At 37.7% G+C, this 22,593-nt stretch overlaps 1 protein-coding gene across 6 annotated transcripts in view; it reads right to left on the bottom strand.

The window, feature by feature from the left end:
* EPHA6 (EPH receptor A6) overlaps window positions 1-22,593 on the bottom strand; it is a 394,139-nt gene that overhangs the window by 252,547 nt on the left and 118,999 nt on the right. For all 6 annotated transcript variants that reach the window (XM_053386366.1, XM_053386368.1, XM_053386363.1 and 3 more), the window contains exon 3: window positions 12,219-12,882. In XM_053386366.1, coding sequence (XP_053242341.1) covers window positions 12,219-12,864 — 646 coding nt within the window. In that variant the 5' untranslated portion in view covers window positions 12,865-12,882. The remainder of the gene's footprint in view (window positions 1-12,218; window positions 12,883-22,593) is intronic.

Genomic DNA, 22,593 nt, shown 5'->3' with positions numbered 1-22,593 from the left:
CGAATGAATAAATACCAACTTTTGTTTCTGACAAATTATTCTACAATTTATGCTGCAATAAAATCTATGCTACAAACCTAAACACATTTACTGCAGAGTAAGCCCCACTGAATACAGTGTAGCTTACTTTTGAGTAAGCATGTATATTGCTGAATAAAGAACCTTAAGGAATCTTGAAGAATCTTAACTAGAATTAAGCAAAAATGAAATTGCATCTCTTTCTATTTAAACCTGCTACAAGCAGAAAGAGGTTCCTGCAAAGTCTTTGCAACAAATGAAATGTGAAATAGCTTGCTGCAAAATTCAAAAGAAAAACAGTATGGACTTGAAGGACAAACATTCCCTCACTAGTACTCTGTTCTTATTTTAGGTCTCAATGGGGAATGAAATCACAGATGGAACCATGAAGTATGTTTACTCATACCAGGCCTTTGATATGCAAATGACTGTTCTGAGAGAATTAGAAATACACTGACCAGTATACATTCTTTTAGAAGAGAGAAAGCCACTGCTACCTAAGGGAGAAGGGTGATAAACATTTCTCACAGCAGACACATGGTGAATAACTGAATACTGACTGCTGTTAGAGTGCTTTCCTGAGGGAGTTGTTGCATTCTCAATGCAACATATTTTCTATGTTTAAATGCAAAAGAAAAAACCAGGTTATAGAAGATAGGGAGGAATTTCTATGAGGCTTTGGGATAACCATCAAAACAGAATCTTTCAGGTGCTTCATTTTTTAAGCCAACTTGTTCTTTATTTGGTATTTATTGAAAGAAACCCATATTTCCTACATACATATTTTCGTTTTATAATGCCAAATTTTATTTTGGGCACCTGATTATTAGGATCCATGTGACAACTTAAGGTTAGCCCAAGGACTCAGAGGTCCTCTGGGAACAGATAGCAATTGGATCTTGGCCACTGCAGTTTTATGAAAAAAACAATACAGTGCTTTATCCACCAGAATGCATTGTTGCTGAAATTAGTAATTTTATTTTGAAATACAGATTTGCCTATATTTGCCTATATTTCAGAGTATTATGAATTGAGACTGAAGCTTCTGACTGTTGACCCAGTTCTGAACTGAATTCAGAGGAATTCACCCATCACTAATATACATAGCATGCACATGAAGATGCATATCTATATTTATTACCCAGTTGTGAAATCAGTCTTGACAAGGTTGGTCATCTATTAACAGGAAAAAGGGACTTAGTCAACTTTCTTCCAAACAAGTGGTCAGCATTGTCAAAGCCAACCAAAACCAACTATTAGTAATTGAATCTGTATACGGACAAAACCAGTATGGATCAATGTTTTTGCATATTCTTTCATGTGTGGGACCTAATCTACCAAGATCTGGGTGCAGAATCCTACCCCTTCACGTGGGTAGCCATTGCTGGATTGGGTCAATTATGGTGTACATTGGCAGGGATACTGTTATGAAATGTTACATTGTGGTAGCAAACAGAATGTTAGGTTAAATGTGTCTTTCTTCCAAATGCAAATAGCCTCTTCAAAAGAATGATTTTCATCAAGACAACACATGGCGAAGAAATGGATAAACTCCCTCTCCCACTGTATTAATTCTTATCATTGTAAGCTCATAGGCTCTAACATTTCTCTGTTGAAAATAGGGACTTCCTAAGGAAAAGCGGGACATTCCAGGATCAAATCAGAAGCCAGGATGGCTTCTGTAAATCTGGGACTGTCCCTGGAAAATAGGGACACTTGGAGGGTTTGTAAGCCAGTTGCTATTATGCAGATTTATAGGTATGTGCAGTATGCACAGAATTAAGGCCCCATGTGGCTGGAGGGCACCAAGTTATTAGTACACATTGTTAGAGGATATCTGTGTAGTGTGACAATGTGGAATTCTAGCATTTTGGGTTTGCTGTGGTGTTACCACTCTTCATTTCTCCATGAAGGAAGATCTTCCTCACACCTTTCAATCCAACTAATTACCATAGATGTTTTTCCTATGAATTTAATAGCCAGAACTGAAAAGCTAGGATACCGTGCAATAATTTATAAACATAATTTTCTGTATTGATATTTGAACAAACATGCATTTCTGCAGTTGTTCCTTGATCTATTAACATTGCACTAACTTTATGTATTCATATTATACGAAAGAATGTAAAAAAAGATTCAAAGTTTATTCTGATTTCAGCTACGCCACACAACTTTAAACAATCATCTATAAAGATTTTATTTCAACTCTAACTTGAGTTATAGGCTTTTTGGAATTTCAGCACTCTGCAGGGTAAGTAGTTATTTTTAAATGTCAGTGCAATACATTTACATGCAAATGTCAGATGGCTGATAAAACTGATGTTTAAAACAGATCTATAAAGCCTTGTGACAGGTTTGCTTCATGCACTGGCTGTTTAAACTCGGCATATTTATATGCACAGAGAGCTCAAATATAATAGCTGCTACATATGTATAAAATCAACAGCTCACACTAATGGAAAATTATCAAGGTCACATTGCTTGATGATGCTTCCATAGTGCCATCCTCATCATAATTCAGGCTCAAAGATACATTTTAATATTTTTACATTTGGTGAGAAGAGGCGATGCTGATTCAACAGGAACTGAGATTGGATAATCTGTTTCATATATTGTAGATTTGCCCAAACATAATACAGGCAACCCGCAATTTATTTTTCAAAATATGGGTCACTAGTTTTTATAAATCCAATATGACATTTTGCTAATAATTTTTCTTAAAGCACATACAATTCAATTCAACAAGTTGTGGCATCATAATATGATATGGTGAAAGGACTTCTTCACAGTTCAGATCACAATTTGAGACATTGTGCTGGTAATGCCAACCAAATATGGATGTTGCACTGAAGTATGTCAACCTATCATTACTGGATTGGGCAAAGCTGTAAGGCAAGGAAGTTCTGTTTGAACTATGACATTTTCTCAATGCTTCCACAAATCTGTATAGTTCTGTATTATTTCTGTGCAGACCTTAATCCAGAAAACCTAATCTCCCGTCTTCAAAGAAGCCAGCACTTCAAGTATTGTGTACAATACAAATTTGTGATAAAATATTAATTTAATACTATTTGATTCTGCACATTGTGTTCTAAATCAGTATTTCCTAAGCTTTTTTCGACTGTGCCCCCCTTCCAACCTTGTTTCTTTCCTGTGGCCCCCTACCCCATTCCTACTGGTAGAAAGGTAGCTATTTAAATGTTTTGTTTGTAAATAGAACGTGTTTTATTTAATTTTTTTAAATTTATACAAAATATAATTATATAAAATGATAGGAACATAATGAAATATTTTTGAAGCAGAAGAACATAGAATCATAGAGCTGGAAAGGACCCCATGGGTCATCTTTCTAGTGCAACCCCCTGCAACGTAGGAAACTCAGCTAGAGCATCCATGATAACCTCCGCTCAGAAACCTCCAAGAAAGGAGAGTCCAGAACTTCCCGAGGGAGATCCATCTTCTGTGTATTTTAAAAGTAAACAACACTTATTTGACCCCAGTTATTTGACATAGTTCAAAAGCATACCCTCCAACATTTCTCTGATGAAAATAGGGACGTCCTATTCCATAATACTAATTTTACAATTTATACCCCAACCATTCTGGGCGGCTTCCAACATATATAAAAACATAACAAAACATTCAAAACCCCTTCCCTATTATAGGGCTGCCTTCAGATGGCTCAGGGGTTGGATAACTCCATACCCTTCAATATTTTTCTAATAAAAATAGGGACATCCTAAGGAAAAGCAGGACATTCCAGGATCAAATAAGACTGGGACAACTTCTGTAAATCCAGAACTGTCCCTAGAAAATAGGGACACTTGGAGGGTCTGCAAAAGGTGCACAGGGAGTTCTGCATATATAGGAGAACTTTTAAAAGCAAGTGGTCATCACTGACTTGGTGCAAAAGATCTTGTCATCTGAAGGAGCCCTGGCTGCCTAGATAAAACACTATATCCTCACACAAATTTACCTGGGCATAAGGCCCACTGAACTCAGTGCAGCTTTCTTCTGAGTAGACAGTTATTTACTAGATGCAAGTCAGCAGCACCAGACCACCCTGCTTAGCTAGGCACTGTGCACCTAGCAGAGCTAGGCTGATGCTGCTAACAGGCCCTGTACCCCTCAGCAACATCTGAAGGCCCCGATTTGCTAGGTGCTGGGGTGGATTGCACCCCATGCCTTGCAGAGTCAGGCCCAGGCTGCCACCTGGCCCAGCACTGGCATCAGCTACAAGCAGTGGTCAAAACTGGAGCCTCAGCAATTGCCCCCTCCTGTTGGAAACAAACCAACAAACAAACTTGGAATATCCTGCTGGCCCCCGGTTTGGAAACACTGTTCTAAATTATAAGGTAGGAATATTTTATAATAATACTAGTTATTATCATTATATAACTGTTACAATTTTATTTTTGGTATTTTAACATTTATGAACCACGCAGCCTAAAACACAAGCAAAACCCCCAAATAAAAAAAGAATATTTAAGCACATTTTTGCTTTAAATACAAATGCCTTCTGAGGTACAATTTCTTAAAGACACATTCAAGAACCCGAAAGATTCTGTTAAAGATTGCATTGTCCCAGAAATAGAATGGATTGTGAAAAAAACAATTGGAGCATAAATGTTTGACCCACATTGGAAGTTATCAAAATATTTCTGTAACTTTTTCCAAATGAAGACTTATTATGGATGCTATTGGACTGTACATCATTTTAATTAGAATTAACACTTTCATCTTGTCTGTGAATACATGTAGGATCAGTTTTGAAATACTTAGCTTGTGGGAATATAGTCAAGCTGTCATAGCAAAATTAAGACATTTTACATACATAGAGACTATTATAAAATAAGTAGATTCCAAATAACTAAGCATTCATTGTTGGTGTTTAGAGTAAAATCCTTCTGTGCATACAGTCTCATATCCTTTGGGAATTTATGCACACTTTGATCATTATCCCTTTGAAGTAACACTTCTTTAAAAGAGAGACATTTCAAGTGCAGTCTTCGACGCTGTTAGATGTTTTACTGGTAGGTAGGAGACTTATTTTACATAATTTATTCTGCAGATAGAGTGAATATCTTGGTTAGCGCAAACTGCAAAAGATAAGTTTCAAATATCCATCTTTATCTCCTAGGAACATTTACTTTGTGGGTTACATCAATTTCAAATTAGAAGTTTTAAAGACTGTCCTCATCAGGTCATCGTCCTGCCATCAAAACAAGTTTGACCCTTTTGCTATGTCCTCCAGTGCTATGACAATCTCAAAGATTTAAGGAATAATCCTTTTTCCAGTATTGGTGTAGTGGTTCAGAGTGGTGGACTCGTAATCTGGCGAACTGGGTTCACTTCCCCGCTCCTCCACATGCAGCTGCTGGGTGACCTTGGGCTAGTCACACTTATCTGAAATCTCTCAGCCTCACTCACCTCACAGAGTGTTTGTTGTGGGGGAGTAAGGGAAAGGAGATTGTTAGTCGCTTTGAGACTCCGTAAGGGGAGTGAAAGGTGGGCTATCAAGTCCAAACTCCTCCTCTTCCTCCTCCTCCTCCTCCTCCTTCTTCAGTACCATTTTGATGAGTTCCAGTTTCTAATGTATTCCACTGTTATAAAATCTCAACATCATACAAGTCAAAAAGTATTTTACAGATAATCTCAGTGAAGACAGTGAAAGATTATTACATATTGAGAGGGAATTACTCTGGTAAAGTGTTTTTGCATTCATTTGCTCATACCAATAACAAACTTAGTTGGTCTCTAAGATGCTATTGGAAGGAATTTTTTTATTTTGTTTCGACTACAGTGTGTTATGTGAGCTAAGGGCTTCTACTGTGTGTACACAGAACCACATGAGTGGGATTTACTTTCTGCACACAGTTGTATTTCACAGGGCACTGTTCCCTAAAACTGTAGAGAATGAGATGGGTCCAGCCTGTGTGGCACTCAACACGGACAGAACCCAAGTGAGTATATATAACAGATTATAGCCCTTGTCTCTGATGGGAGATCCAGGTCAGGTGTGAAAGTCAGATCTAGTTACATTTAAAAAAGGGTGGGGGAAGAGATAAAGAGTGGTGCAAAACTTTTTTGTGCAGACTTGATCTAATGTCTCCTTAGGAGACATACTGGATTAGTGCTGACCCAGATATATGTGATGTGTTAACTTTGTGGGTGGGTGTAAAAGGGTAATTCTGAACTCTAGGAGCATTGTGAGCTACCTTATACCAGGTCGGATTATTTGAGCCAGATGTTGTCTTCTCTGATTACTAGCAGCTTTCTGGTGTCTCAGGCAGGAATATATTCCATTACATTTTACCAGATTCTTTTAAAAAAACAGTCTATGCCATCGATGGAATCTGGGACCTTCTGCAAGGAAAGGATGCGTTCTAGTATAGACGTACAATTCATCTTGGATTTAATAGAGAATTTTATAAACATTAATTTTCTAGCTCTGCTTAGCAGTCTAAGACAAGCAAAGAGGGAAGCAATAACATCTGAAGTTTATTTATTAATTTTTTATTTTTTATTATTTATATTTATAGCCCACCCTTCTCCAAATGGTCCCTGAGAAGTTTATATTAAAATGTCGGTCTAAAAGGCTTTAACTAAAACATCAAGTAAAATCAAATCAGAAGCAATCATAATACTAACAATACTACAGCATGAGGAAAACAACATTGATTTAGCTGATCATCTTCAAAGGCCTGGTCAATATATGCTTTTCTGTTGTAAGTACAGTAATTGATTAGGTCTTAGAATACTGCCACCTAGTGTAGTACACGAAGGAAATAATGCTTGCAGAGATACAGGGGGAAAGTCCAGAAAGGAAGCAATCTGCATATTTTGATTATAATTTTGTTCTCTAAAAAGCACAAGTGGGAATGCATAATGTGAATTATATTATTTCATGTCTTGGATTGGAGTAGTTACTGGATGGAAGTGTAGTCAAGACAAAGTCCTGGGGAAATACTCAAGAGCTGATTAGCATTCTGTTGCCAATATCAATTCATATTTAGTGATTTTGGATTTTTTTTTAAAAAAAGAAGAAGCTAATATGGACAGACTGCAGTTTTGCTGCAATAGAAAAGTAGGAGATTCACTGCTTTGCCCTGTGGGTGAAGAAGAGACTTGTTTGGCTTGTTTAGTGGACTGAGGATGCTTCCGCGTAGCAGTTGAACTCAGTATTTTGCAGCATCCACATGAAAGTCATCCTCATTAAATAGATGTCCCAACAACACAGAGAGACAGTACAGTCCCAGTTTTGTTACAAAGACCCAGCCTGTGGCATCTGCAGCCAATCCAGATATGGGAAATATCCAAGAAATTATACTCTTGTACTCAAGGTTTCCATGTACACCAAAGCTAATTCTTGAAATGGCTTGAGAAAATGTGTAAGGAATGGAAATACGGTGCTGGTAGGGAATTTGTTGGCATGTGCAAAACCATCATAGTAAAACCCAGGAAAAGTTCCATGCAATCATAAAAAGACATTTGGAGCAGGAAATAAGAAGTGCCTATCACTAAGTCATATGGAAGCAGCAATAAAGCAGTGCCCATTTTTATGGAGCAATGAAGGAAATTTGCACTGTATTGGAATCAAAACATCCCAGGGAGAATGCAGATCTTGTCAACAACCGAAGAGTTATTACTCTGAGTTTTAAGTCTTGTATGAACTTTGTTGCATTTCCCAAGCTACACTATTCAAAAGGAAATCCTTTATTGATTTTGAAAGCACATTCCTCAGCATAATGCTTTGATAGTTAATCACTAACCCAAAGGAAAATAGGCATTATTATGTGGTTTAGATAAAAATATGGCAGGCACTAATAACTTACTCCAATGAAAGTACAGATGATCATCTTAGAAGTCTGATTTTGATTTTATGTTGTTTCCTAGAGATATTACCATATCTATGGCATTAAATGATACTTTATAAAATGTAATTATATTCCTAGACTGAAGATGTTTCCAGATTTAAGCATTACTTAGGCACTGCATTCTCACTCATTCATTATTTTCGTATTTGCCTTTTATTAGGTTTCTGTACCTCATGTTTCTTCTTCATGTTGCTGCCCAAAAATGTACTCTTAAAACTGTAGCAATGCATACTTCTTGCTCTAATGCAGGGGTAGGCAACCTAAGGCCCGGGGGCCAGATGTGGCCCCATAGCCTTCTCAATCCGGCCTGCGGACGGCCTGGGAATCAGCGTGCTTTTACATGAGTAGAATGTGTCCTTTTATTTAAAATGCATTTCTGGGTTATTTGTGGGGAATGGAATTCGTTCATTATTTGTTTCAAAATATAGTCCGGCCCACCACATGGTCTGAGGGACGGTGGACCAGCCCATGGCTGAAAAAGCTGCTGGCCCCTGATGTAATGTAACACACAGGCATGTTTGCCAGGAAAAGAGAATGGCTGTGGCTTCATATTGCAATGTACATCAGGAGGAAAACACAGTTTTATCATCGAGTAATGACTACAAGTAAAAAGGAAATAGCTTCCTGTTTTACAGCCATTTATAAATTTGGATATGGATTTTGTGAGTGTGCAAAAAATCAATGCTGTACAATATGCTGCTTTCATTTCATTTATGATTAGATGAAGTTTTATGTCTTAAATAAGTCCACTGTATTATAAATATTAGAAACATGTATGAGTTTAGATAATGTTATCTGCATGTCTAAGATTTAAGGTATAGCAATAATGGAGTGTGTACAGTGTATTTTCCACATTTTCAACTGAAAAATGTCAGCTCTCAGCTTTGAAATAATTTTCAGCTGATCCCTTGCCTTCTAACCAGGGATGGGGGATCCAGATGTTGCTGAATTCCAATTCCCATTAGTCCCAACTAGATTAATCAAGGAGGGCTACAGGTTGCCCATCCCTGTTTTAAACAACTGAATGATTAAATTTAAATAAATTTACATATTACCAAAACCTAAATATAGATATATTTTAAATAAACTAGAAAAGAACAAGATAAATTAAAACTTAATATAGAAAAAGATACCAATCATTGCTATAGGAAAAGGTCTTACTTGATATTTTCTTTATCACTCCCTATAACTCAACAACAACAAAAACAGTTTTAAAAATAGGTACAGCTTAATTCTCAGTGCCACTGATTAAAATTTGCCCGTGGGGAGCGAAAAAAGGACGAGGGTAGGATTCTAACTAAGGGTAAAGCAAAGAACGGACAGAACAAAGAAAGAAAAGAAGGAAGGGACAAACATAAGAAATAGAAGTATAAATTCAATGTATCAGCAAGGAGCAATACAACTGTTTTTTGGAAAGAAATGCTTCTCTCCACTGCTTAATCAGATGCACGCAGGGAAAAGAGGAAGCTCCACGCTGCACACAGAGAATATATAACCTAAGGCTGTCAATCCATAATTGGCAACATCAAACTCTCACCAACAACAAGAGGAGCCCAATTGCAACGGTGGACATCCAAACTAACCCACCCGGCAACAGTGAGGTGTCTTGTTAACCCCACCGCAACCCGTGCTCTCCATGAAGGAGAACATGCTCTCCCAAAGTTTGTATCTCCAAAGCTTTCCTCCCTAAAGCTTTAACCTAGTGATTAAAATGTGCTGTCCTAAGCAACAATATATATCCCCGTACAAGCAGGTGTTCCTGATGAAAGGTTTATCTCTGGAAAACACTTACTTTCCAAAAGAGGGATTAAGATGCTTAATGGCTGGTAATAATCGTCTCTAAAAGCCTCTAATTGTTTATACCAGGGATAGATAATTTTTTTCAGACCAAGGGCCACATTCCCTTTGGGAAACCTTTTGGGGGCCACATGGCACATGGATCCAGAAGCAAAAGCAATGAATGTACGTTTTATCTTTCTGCAACAGGCTAGTTTTACACATACTTGTTATCCTCTATCTAGGTCTTCCAAGCTAGGGCATTTAGTGCTGAGACACTCTTGACAATGTCAGAATACAAGGTCATACAGAGGATTTTTCGAACTTGCATTAAGAAGGGGCTGCTCCAAGGACTGACACAGCAGTTCTGTTGGCCTGCAGCTGCTCTGGCTCAGAGGCTAAGAGCTGGTTTCCTACACCAGTCCTAGGTGACAAGCCATTTTCTTGAACTACACTGGTCACACAGCTCTTGATTGTATGGTCTGCTGCTGCTGTGCATATTTTCCAGACATTTCCAGACCACGTTTCCAGTCACTGTAGAGCAAGGCAATTGATTGCTTATACAGAGACTGACAACTGAACCAGAAGATTTCAGCAGTTCTTTGTTACTGTTCATTTTTAAAAAAACATTTGGCAGACAGGAGAGGATTTTTAGTGCTCTTAATCTTGCAGCTTACTTTAGAACTCATTTACACATGCATGGACACAAATGTGTTGTGTAGAATTTAAAAACACATCAAATATAGCACCAACCTAGAACAGCCATTCAAAGATGTACAGACGTATGAAAATGCAATTCACCCTGAGAATAATTCATAAAACCACTTGTCTCTATAGGAAGCCGAACTGAGGAACTACTAAAATAGTCATCTTACAACATGATCTGTTTAAACACTAATTTCCCACCCTCTAAGCAATTAAATAGAAATAGTTGAATAAGCATGCTTTTAGGTACTCTACTGTAAGTTCATTATGTTTCTGCCTAGGCATTCTTGGTTCTGTAACAGACCTTATCCTCTTATTGGATATACACAGTCAAAAAGTACAGGAGGGGGGGACTAATATATAGATTTATAATTGGCCACGGAGCATTTAGATGATAGTTCTACTCTTTATATGAGAAATTATTAATATATTTTGGACACAATTCATGGGCTAACTGATGTTCTAACTGTCCTACCACCTTCACCCAAATAATAATGTGGTTACATTTCCAGATTAATGTACTAGCATTAGTACACAACTTTAATTTGCTCTTATGAGAACTTTAATCAAAGAGTTTTTCAAGAACATTAGGCTCAGAGCTATCTAATCTGTTTATTTTGAATGCTAGGGCAAGCTATGGTGGCTGGTTGGGCCAAAAAGATGGACATTCCATAAGCCATGTGCTTCTTTTATCTTGTTTCTATTTAAGCCCAAGTTTAATGGAACATATATTTATTATTTGTAATTATTAGTCATATTAAACAGGTTATCTAGGTAGATACCCATCACAGAAGCTTTATCTGTTTGCATGTTTTTATTTTCTTTCATGGATGTAAGCTGCCCAAGAGAATTGGTATTAAAAGTGGTTCACAAATTTATACAAACAATCAAATAGAAATAAAATAAAATACTCACTCTCTCTCTCTCTCTCTCTCTCTCTCTCTCTCTCTATATATATATATATAATGAATATTTATTCACATGCCCAAATATCAGAATTCTATTTTTTCCCCTAGTCCACTGCTTAACCTGAAATGGGGAGGTACTATATTGAGACGCAAATAATTTCCCTTATACTCCATTGTCAAAAGCCTTCATTTATAGCCTCAACTTACTAAGATTTCAATCTTTTCTACATACACTTGCAAATATAGTGATCACGCTAATGTTTTACACTGAGCATTTGTTTCTGTGAGAAAGAACACAGCAATAACTAGTACCAAAGTAACTGTGCAGCAGAAAAAATTATTGCAGTGACCTCCCATACAAAACTTGGGATGTACCGTCTACCTGTTCTTTAGTATTCATGCAAAGTATCTGCTGTTTCTTTTCTCAGAAGTAACTGCTTATTTTATCTTATACAATATGTAGTGCTTTAAAGACAAATATTGCCTTTATATATTGTATTGTTTCACACTTATGAATTTATTTATCACCCTCAGGATCCCCTCCAACTCTACAATTCTATGATACTCTGATCCTTAGGTACATAGCAGTAAATCTTTAATCTTCCATTGAATTAATCATATTTGGTATTCATGCAGCAACTTAAATTTTGTATTCTTCATAACAAACGAAAAACTATTGTGCTTTACCCATTAATTTATTACAAGTAAGCAACTTTGTTTCCCCTGAACATGCACATTCTGTATTCTTTGTTGAAAACTGTTTTGATCTGAACATATCCTGAAGAACATACAACAGTAAAATAGATCACGAGCTCAATCCATCTCCTATTAAAACTGATTTCGCCATTAAGTTCAGTGAAACCTGGACAACAGGCCAAGTGGTAAAACAAAAAACAAAAAGTGTCCTGCAATTAATTAAGAACAATTATCTTACCGTGACAGGAACCATCCACTTCTTCATACCCAACACTGCAGATGCATCGTCCTAGAGGCACAAGCCAATCCCCATCTGCTCCACAATATAATTTTGGAGTGTCCCGCTCCTCAGCACTCTTCACACAGGAACCTCGTACTTCCACTAAAGATGAAGAATCAACCCTTGGAATAGTGTCAGGAAACATAGCCAAATTCCGAACAGTGAAAGGACACTTTTTGTAGTAAACACGGACAGAGACCAAAGCAATGCACGCACCAATGTCTTGAAAAGCAAGAAAAAATCCTTTCCTGTTTATTGGTCCCACCTCACGAACTTCTGTGTTCAGTTTAAGGATGCGATCACCCAAATCCATCTGAGTAAAACTCTCATCAGCTGCAATAGTATCAATTTTACTGTACTGGTTTGGCTTGAATTTAATTCCATGGGATTCGTCTGATTCCAGGTAGTAGAGGTTAAATGTTTCCTTGCATGTTCCCAGTACCCATGGAATGCTGTTGCAGTCCCTCAGTGTAAACTTCATTTCCACATAAATTTTCTGAGCTGCATCACGGGAGATCCAATTTGTACGAAGCCAGTTGTTCTGGTTGGGTTCCATAACATTACATACCTGGTAAGTGTGGATGGGGCGATTATATTCATCCATTTCTGTTATAGCATCCCACTGAAAAGAAAATACAATTCATGAAAAAAAATAATCCTTATCCACACTTTCAATTGTTGCCAGTATAGAAGACTGACCTTAAAATTGCAAGGAAACCAACACAAATATAGAAATCAGATGCATATTAAGGATCAGGCTATTATCATTCTAATGATTCTTATTTTATTTTCCTCTAGATGACTTTGAACCACACGATAATGTGTATTAATATTCAGTTGCGTGCCCAGGTGCAGTGAGCCCACCACCCCTGAAGCTGGGGAGTGAGAAGCAAAAAATTACCTAAGTGGATGATCTGGGATCAAAACAGGCCACAACGTTTATTGATTACAGATGTAAGTAGGCTTAGGGGTATCCTGAACCATCCAGTCAGTCTGCTAGCTGATTACAATTGGGGTTTGATCCTGGGTTTGGATTGCCCTATGACATACTGTATTTTTCCGTCTATAAGACGCCCCCATGTATTAGATGCCCCCCTATTTTTGGGGACTCAGATTTAGGGAAATGGGGGGAGATATATCTGTGTTTAAGATGCCCCCCTAATTTTTGACATTATGTTTTTAGGGGGGAAATCTAGTCTTATACACTGAAAAATATGGTACATTGAATAAGACCAACTCTTAAGGATCACCCCTCAGCCCTTGTTTGGGCATTCGGACAGAAGCACCTCCCCTAGGATTCTTGCAACCGGGAGCGGAGTGAGCTGCCCATGGGGGCGGGGTGAGCCAAGGCAGGGTGTGCTGCGTGGAGTCTCTCTGCAGCCTCCCCCTCAGCTGTAGGGCGGCTGAGGCAGTGGGCAGACACAAGCCCCGCGCTGCTCAAAAAGCAGCGTGGATGTCAGGAGCTTGCAGGCAGTCTGCCTGCCGCCTCCCTCTCAGGAGAAATGCATAGCTCAGGCATGCTGCAGGCTCTGTGGTGTGACACCCAGTGCCCCCTGCCTCACCTAGCTACGCCTCTGGATTGGGCAGATACATGGATGAGAGGGCTGTCGAAAGCTACTAGCCATAAAGGCTGTGTTCTGCCTGCAAAGTTGGAGGCAGCAATACTTCTGGTTTCTGGAAATCACTCGAGGGGAGAGTGCTCCTGCAGTGGCGTAAGAAGGGGGTGCAGTGGGTGCGGGAGTTATTTTTTTTCAAAAACACATATCTTTGCCATTTTGTCACCCCCCTCAGTGATGACCCCCGGGTTTTGACCATATCTACCGCACCCCACTTCCTGCGCCACTGGATTCACCCCCTGGCGATGTGCTCAAAACTCACCCACAATTCCTAGATTTGTGGGTGGGAAAAATTCAACCCCTTCCCCCCACCCAGCCAACAGGAGAGGAAATGATTCTCCCGATGGCTGTTGAGGTGTGTGGGAAGAGGAGCCCCAGCAATGACAGCCAGCTGCATTGCGCCACAACTGTGGCCTCACAGTTGAAAAGGTAAATGGGATTTGTCTTAATAAACAGCCTGTTAAGTTACTGAACCTCAATACACATTTGCAAGCAGGCACCAAATATATGTGTACAGTTTGCACATACAAGCTATAACTTACTTTCATATGGGAAGGCATTTGTCTAAAATGACCTTCGTGTGAAAAGTGAGCCACAGCAACAGCAGGGATATTAGGTTTCCTGTATTTGTTTGTCATGCCATATTCCAGGATCAAGCTTTTCTTATCAGAGCAATATGAACAGGTGACTTTCCATATGAAACTGATGAAACTGATGTGGCACAATTGTCATGTGAAGACTGTACTTCATATGACTGACACACAGATATGAATAACCCTTTAGTCTTATTTTAAATCAACATATATTTTATCCAATTAGATTTATTCAGGACTGAAATCTAAGTCATGGTTATAACCTTGACACTGAGAATATCGGCATATTTCGTATCTGTACGTTCAAAAGAAAATTTGAACTTATTTGCTATTACTCTGCAAACACTTGCAGAGTAGATAGTAAAGATAAATACCGTACAACAAGCCAGCAGTACTGAGTGGATGATTATGGATAATATATGTAAGAACATCATCATGAAGAATAAAGTTTACACAGAATAAATAAAAGATCATACTATATGCAAAAAGTTAAATAATGCATCAGAAGATAGCACTTCTAGGCATACATATTAGTTGCAGATCTGAATAATACAGCTGTGCCAAAGTGTAGTCATGTAGGAAACTAATCATACCGCTCTATTCTCCATACAGAAGGAAAATGAGGAAATTCCACTTTATTTGTATTTCACTCCAGCATGAATTTGAATATCTTCACTGTCATTAAACATGCACGCACACACACATGCACACATGAAGGAGAGTCTTTATTTAAAAGTGGGGAGAAAGTTATCATAAAGCTATGCTTTCCACAGCCTCATACCCGAATTCACCCAGGAAAGAAGAGCACCCTGAAGGAGGCACAGAATATTGCCGTAAACCTTTTTGAAGCTACATCACTCCAAAGGCCCCAGAATGCACAGAGGTCCATGTGGATACATGTGCACGCACTCACGAGCAACAGCAGACCAATTGGTCCTTGAGAGATTTCTTTAAAATCCTTTGGACTCTTATATGAGGCACACCCGCAATTTCACAGGAAGTGATCATGCCTGAACAGCAAACAGACCCAGATTAGGTCTCTCAGCATAACTTGTTACTGGCTAAGGGTCCTGCAGATCCTTGCCTATTTGAACTCCTCCTCCTCCTTGCCCTAGTACACCCTATTTTGGCAGTTTGCACTGTCTATTCCCTATGAGTAAGCTGGGAACAGCCAGACTAAACTAGGTAGAAGTATCCAACCCTCCTCCAGCATGAAAGATCCAGAGGCCGGACTGCTCTATTCATAAGTATTTCACAAAAGGAGAAAAGACCCACAAAGCAAGAGGCAATAATGGAAAAAGTTCCCAATTAGCTTTCATAGGCAATCAGTTTCAGCCTACACTGGCCTGCCACCAAAAAGGAGAACTACTAAGTGCAATTATTTTTTGTCAACTGTGCTATGGCAATGCAGCTGCAACAATTAAATAGGGGGGAAAGCATGGCATCATCTTAGGTTTTGACCATGAGAAGACCCATTAATCTGAGGCAAATAAGTCCCTGCCTCTTCCTGCTTAGCAACTGGAACCAAACATGACTCTCCATGGGGGAATGAGAAAAACCTATTACGTTTATAGCCATTGAAGGTGACAACAGATGCAGTACAACAGAACGTATTGTGTTTGCTCTAACCACTCCTATAGAAACAAAGCCTCCAAATGTGTGCGTCGTTGCACCTGAGGAAAGAAAATCACTAATACTAAGCATGTGAGCTACAAAGGCCTTTGAGACAGGCAATAGATGAGTAGCATTCTGTCTGTATATTGATTGATATACCACAAAGATGAGCATCTGTTCATAAATACCACTTCAACTACCAGAGTTCTTCCCCTTACTGTTATAAAATTCCATAACGTCTATTACTAACTTTTACAGCTTTTCATATTTGCTGTGCAATTGTTCTGAGGAAAATGGAATAAAAGTTGTTTGCATGCATATCTACATACACCATAACAGCCTTTCTCAACATTGGGTCCCCTGATGCTGTCAACTATAACAACATCTGTGGACCGAAGGTTGAAAAAGGCAGCCCTAGAGACATCAAAATAAAGTTTTTAAAATATCTATAAGTATATAGGTTTCACACAGCTCTACCCTTCCAACATACTCCAATTAGAATTTCTTTATTTTGTATGTTCATGTCCTCCAAATGTGCCCTTTTGCTAGTAGGAATTACAAGTGCAGCTATTTATTCATATTTCTTGCGCGCAATGTTTGCAGCATACTGCCTATTTCTCAAAACTTAAATTAGATTCTGTAACTTGTCTAATTAGTGTTGCCTATTTAAAATACACATGTAAGCAAGCTCCAAAATACATTATTTGGTTTACAAAAACAATAACTGTGTTCCAATACTATGCATGTGTCTGTTCAAAGTCAGAACAGACCTCAATATAAAGTATGTCAATTTTTCATTGTTCTACAGTAGCAGCTTTTACAGATGACAAAATTTCACAAGAGGAGCATTTCACCCTTATAAATGTACAACAGAAGCAGACATAATGTCATTTTTTTCTAGTGGTACAACTTGAATAGCGATGTTAATAAACAAATATATAACCCACAATCTCTTATTACCTGTCAGAAAGCTGAGAAGGCAGAAAGATACTATAAAAGCATGTGCAAAGTTAGTTGAACATACGGAATACATTTTTTATTTGAAATGCAAACATAATTCTCTAAATAATGTTTGGAAGGGAGGTGGCAGGGATTTAGTCTCACTAAATCCAAAAAGAACAAAATTGGACATGCATAAAGAACCAAGGTTTGGCTTCATCTATGATTACTTGGAATTGGAAACAATAGATAATTTAATTTAAAACAAATATTGAATGCCTTCAGAATGCCTGGTTAGACCCCGAACTCACCATTTATAGCCATTATTGACCACAAATGTACAGTCGGGTCCATGACTTGGGATTCACTGACTATGTGTGCAAACACATCCATGAAGAAATGAGAGAGAAGTTTTAAAAATATGTTAATACTACATTAAATATGAGAAATGAGGATAGATCTACTTTCAAATATTTAAAGAACTGTACTAAAGATAATGGAATTCACTGTTTTTATTCTTTGCTACAGAGAGAAGCAGCAGGCAGTGGATCTGAGCTATAGGAATGGTAAGGTGGCAATTAGCAAATGTTTCTCAATACAAGTAAGAACTGATGAATACAGCTGAGGAATAAGCTAATGAAGCCAGAGTTTTTCTGCTACTTTTTATTTTATTTTCCACTCTCTTGTTTTTTGCACAAAGAAAGCATTTCCAAAATATTATTAATGACGTGTACATGTACAGCCTGTGTGTCTGCTTGGCTGGAGGCAAAATACACATACCCAAATGGTGCCTCTATAAGCATAGTATTTATAAATTATGCTGCTCGCCTCATTTTTGTTTTTAGAATTGGTTCTTTTTTATTTTATTTCTAATTGAAGCTTATAACTCAAAAAATATAAGATGCTGTAATGCACGATATGCTACACAAAGCACTCTGAGGTGCATATTCAAGTCAACTAGAAGTTCCATCCTACCTTCCTTTCAATGTTGGTACCCTAAATACTTGCTCCATATACAATCTTGCACATTTACTCTGAATCCAAGAGTAACATATAACATAGTGGCCCACAGATAATCTCCTATAAGAAATATTTTTAAAGACATGTCAAGGAGTGTTCTTTCAGAGAAGGCTTAATTACAGGGAACCCTGTCTCCACATTTGTATGTACCTAGACAATACCTGACATTCCGTCAAGCTCTTTGATTTTAAGTAAGTAATAGTTTATATATTTGCCATTAAAGATTGGAAGTCTGTTGAATGTTAGTGTAGCATGGATGCTTTTGAAAACTAAACAGCCCATAGTAGGCATTAGCTTCTTATAAGAAAAACTGTATGGATTTCTTTTTGATTATATTAGAGGCAAAGGCTTTATGCAAGTGTATTTTGGTTTGGTTTTGCATGTTTAGGAAATGCAGTCAGGAAATGTTGTCCAGAAGGCGCTTACCAGATTTTCCAATGCATTGTGGCAGCACTGCAAACCAACCCATGATACTGTTATCAGTTTATGGGGTGTGTGACACCCTAAATTCCTGGGTTCAATAAAAGGTAGACTTAATCGAGATTTGGGAAGTTAAACAATTACAAATCTCTTAAGTTAAAAATACAAGGCAGGCCAACCTGGTGATCGCTCATCAGTCTGTCATTATGCAAACAAGGCAGGAAGGGAGGTGGGTGATTAACAAAACAGTTACTTTGTGCTGGACAGCAGTGGGGGTGTGAGCCCCTCCTTCCTCTAGAGAGGTAGTACGGTAAGTAGGAGACAAAAGGACAGAATTTTTAGGATGAAAGTTGGCAGTGATGCGCTGGCAAAAACTGGGACAGGCTGTAAAAAGGAGACAGAACACATGTCTGATTTCTGATTTTAATCCAAGGCTGTTGTGCCTATGGGAAAGCAAGAGACCCTCTTGGAAACCTCTCCATCATAGACTCAGGTTGCAAATATGCGCAAATAAACCACAGTGTTCTCGAAGCTACCAGCATGAGTTTTACCAAACTGCGGGAGGCAGTGGAAGTGCCTGGCGTGTTCTGGTCCATGGGGTCACGAAGAGTCAGACACAACTAAACAACAACAATAATAAAGACATCACACTCTCCACTGTGCCTCATTTGTAAAAGGAAACACAAATCTTGGGTAAGGCCTGGACCCCTGGAGCCTCACACCATTCAGAGATTGGGGTGGCATGCAACAAGCAGTACTGAGACAACCAAGTTTATTTTGGCAGGGGTGCTTGCGAATGTGTGCGTGTTCTATCATATAAAGCCATCCATCACAAAAACAGATATAGGAGCAGGCATGTGAGGAGCAGAGAACCACCAAATCGCTACGTTATATGTATTAGAGCCATCACAAGCCTATGTATCTGATATGCCAAAATGCTAAAAATGGTGTTAGCTGCACCTGACTCATCCAGTATGACAATGACAATTCCGAACCCAAGGATCTATGCAGCAATTATTGTGAATTTTTTTTCTTCAGACTAAGGCTACAATTTCCCATCCTTTACTCTGGACTTGTTTAAAGTAAAAAGAATAGCTCTAAGTTTAATCAGATAGTAGACAGATTGCTTATTTGGATACAAGTTCCACTGACTTCAATAGACTACCCAGAAATGATGTTTAGGATTATAGCCTCAATGAGAAATGTGATTACAATTTGTGACAGCTATGTAGTTACTCCAAAAAAGTTTGATTTAAAATATTTTTCTTCTTTTTAAAAGGAAGTAGAAAAGTAAAGTAGAACACAATGACTGTAATAATTTGAATTTGAACAGCTTAAGCATGGAATTGTGTTGCTGCAGGGAATTACTTTTAAAGCCAAAAGTTACAATGTGCTTCTTTCTCACCAAAAAGAAAAATGGTTGAACTGTCATCCTCCTAATGGGATAGTTTCCATGAAAACTATTTAAATATTCACTTTGAACCAATATCCTGGTTTGAACTTCAGAAATTAGAGCTTTGAATTCTGCTACTAGGCATTTAGTTAATAGTGCAAATCTCCATTCTTCATGAGGAAAGAAAGGATTCCGAATTTAAATAATGACTAATGTAAAGGATAAAATAGTGGTGAGGGCTATCAAATATGGATAATCTCTATTGCATTCAAGGCAAACAGTAAAAAAATGCAAAGGGTATCTATAAATGATGGATAACTAATTTATTTTAATGTAAGTTAGTATCTAGCCACTGTCTCCAAACCAAACTAATGATGGTTTGACAACCTCTACAACACATTTGGCTGACAACTTGTTTAAAATGGGACATTAGCCCAGAGAGGTAAGTTGGTGAAGGCCACCAAAAGGGCAGAGGGTTCATCACCAAATCATTCTTAGATATATTGTGCCCACTTACACATCACACAAAGAATAGCATATGCATAATTGAAAAAGACACAAATTATGGATAAAATTTGCATATGGTAATTTAAATGTAAATAACTTTTGAAATATTTTTTAGAATTCTTCAGTTAATTAACCACACCTCCAAGGAGTTCAGTGCAATGCACAGTTGTTCCCCGTTCCCATTTTATTCTCATAGGATAGCAAGTAACCCAAGTCCCGAAGGTTTCTCAGTATGGCACCCTAATTACTTTATCAGTGAAGTAGACGATACTTCACAAAAGCCTACACCACAGTAATAAATATTTTCATATTTAAGGTATGAATCATTTCTACTTTTGCTGCAGCAGACTAACATGACTAACTTATGGAACACAAAATTATGGCATATCATTTCTGTGCCCTTCATAACGTACAAAATGCTTTGCAAACTCTAATACTTTGCAAAGTATTATCCTTCTATTCTGTGAAGATAAACACTCCATATGGAGTGTAGCCAAGGATAAGACTTGCCCATCTGCTGAGTACAGAGTTCAGTTGGACTCTAAACCCACAGCAAATCTTCTGCACATTTCTAAACTCCTGTTTTGAACTACCATTGTGAAACCTCTGCATAAACAAATCTGAATTGCTGTACTGAATTTTTCACTGTCAGATCCACAGTTGGAAGGACAGAAGTACTATGATATTATTAACACATGCAGAATTCTGATGAAGCATATGCTAGCGATTTTACTTTGAGTGTATTTTTGCATGGGGGAACATCCCAAAGGCTGGGTTAGAGAACTATTATTTAAACATGATATGAAACTTCTGCTGAAACATCAGAACTGACATTTATTGGCCTGCATGGGAAACTTTGTATATAAACTTAGCTGAAGTCAGCACTATTTTGTCCTTCACTTAAATAGAGCATGAAATTTTTATGAATTTAAGTGTGTTGGTAGAGAGAAAGAATCACAACAAGAAGAAACATTTTGAGTGAAATGCTCAATTTATTAACACCTCCTCTATGTTTATATCAACTGCTGTTTCCTGGGTTTGAATGAAATGCATTGCAAAGATCTTTCTAACCTTGAGTGGTTCAGCAATGGAACAAAATAGCTTGACAGGCTGTGGAATTTGTTTTCTTTGATAATTAAAGGAAACTGAGAGGCAGTGTGCATTTTTTAAGTATACACTATCGATTGATTCGCTCTCTTACCTGCTTATGCCTGAGCTGCTTATGCACTGTCAGGGATAATTGTCTTTTTAAAAAGCCCATATGCAAAATTATTTACAAAAGATAAGTCTATTGTATATGAATAAAAGTCAAGCTCTACGTGAGACTATATTCCTAGAGCATATAAGCATTAATTCACATGTATTTTTATCAAGTAGTATGCATTGTATGGATCTGTTTATATGCTGGTAAATTTAGGGAACCTGATGTATATGCATATATGTGTATAAGATGTGCGTAATATTATACGTATAATAATAAATACAATTTGTGGAAAATGTTCATATTTTTAATGGAACTGGGGAAAACCAACCTCGCTTCTCATCAGGGTCAAGACAAGAAGTAGAAAAACATCAGAGGGTAAGGTCGAAACTTATGGGTATGAAAGATGCTCTATATATTGTGGGCAGTTTTAGTCATACCAGTACAAATCCATGAACAAAAGATCCATAGAGCCACTATTAGGGTTTGATGTGTAGCTTTGTTTACATAGTTTAAAGAAACCACATATATGGATTGCTGCACATATGAATGAGACCTGAATATTTTCTGCACTGTAAATATTGCTATATTAAGGTCAGTATCTTGCAACCAATGAAGCATTTTAAAATACCATGAAACTATGGAGACTGTACAAAATACATAAATGAGGGCAAGACTGTATTGAAGAAAAACAAAATGCTGAATGGGTATTTGGAGAACTGATTTTATAGCTTATGTTGGCTATACTGAAGAACCCAAATCTTCACAATAAATCTTCTCAACGTAAGAACAGTTTATAATCCCAAAACTATGATAATCCTAATAATTTATATCTTCATGATTTTCTTAAAATAAATATGAATACAATATATTTACCACAGTAATTTTGACTGCCTCTTTAAAGAGGGATTACATGAAACTGAAGACTTTTTCTTATGGTTTGCACTTTCCAGTTTTAAAGATTTAAAATAAAAGTTTATATTAGTGACATTCTTTAGCAATGACATTTTATAGCCTTGTAGCCAAATGT

This window comes from Podarcis raffonei, chromosome 4 (assembly GCF_027172205.1).
Source record: "Podarcis raffonei isolate rPodRaf1 chromosome 4, rPodRaf1.pri, whole genome shotgun sequence".
Classification (NCBI taxonomy): Eukaryota; Metazoa; Chordata; class Lepidosauria; order Squamata; family Lacertidae; genus Podarcis; species Podarcis raffonei.
Note: the sequence above shows the minus strand (reverse complement) of the source record. Positions and strands in the feature narration are given on the sequence as shown.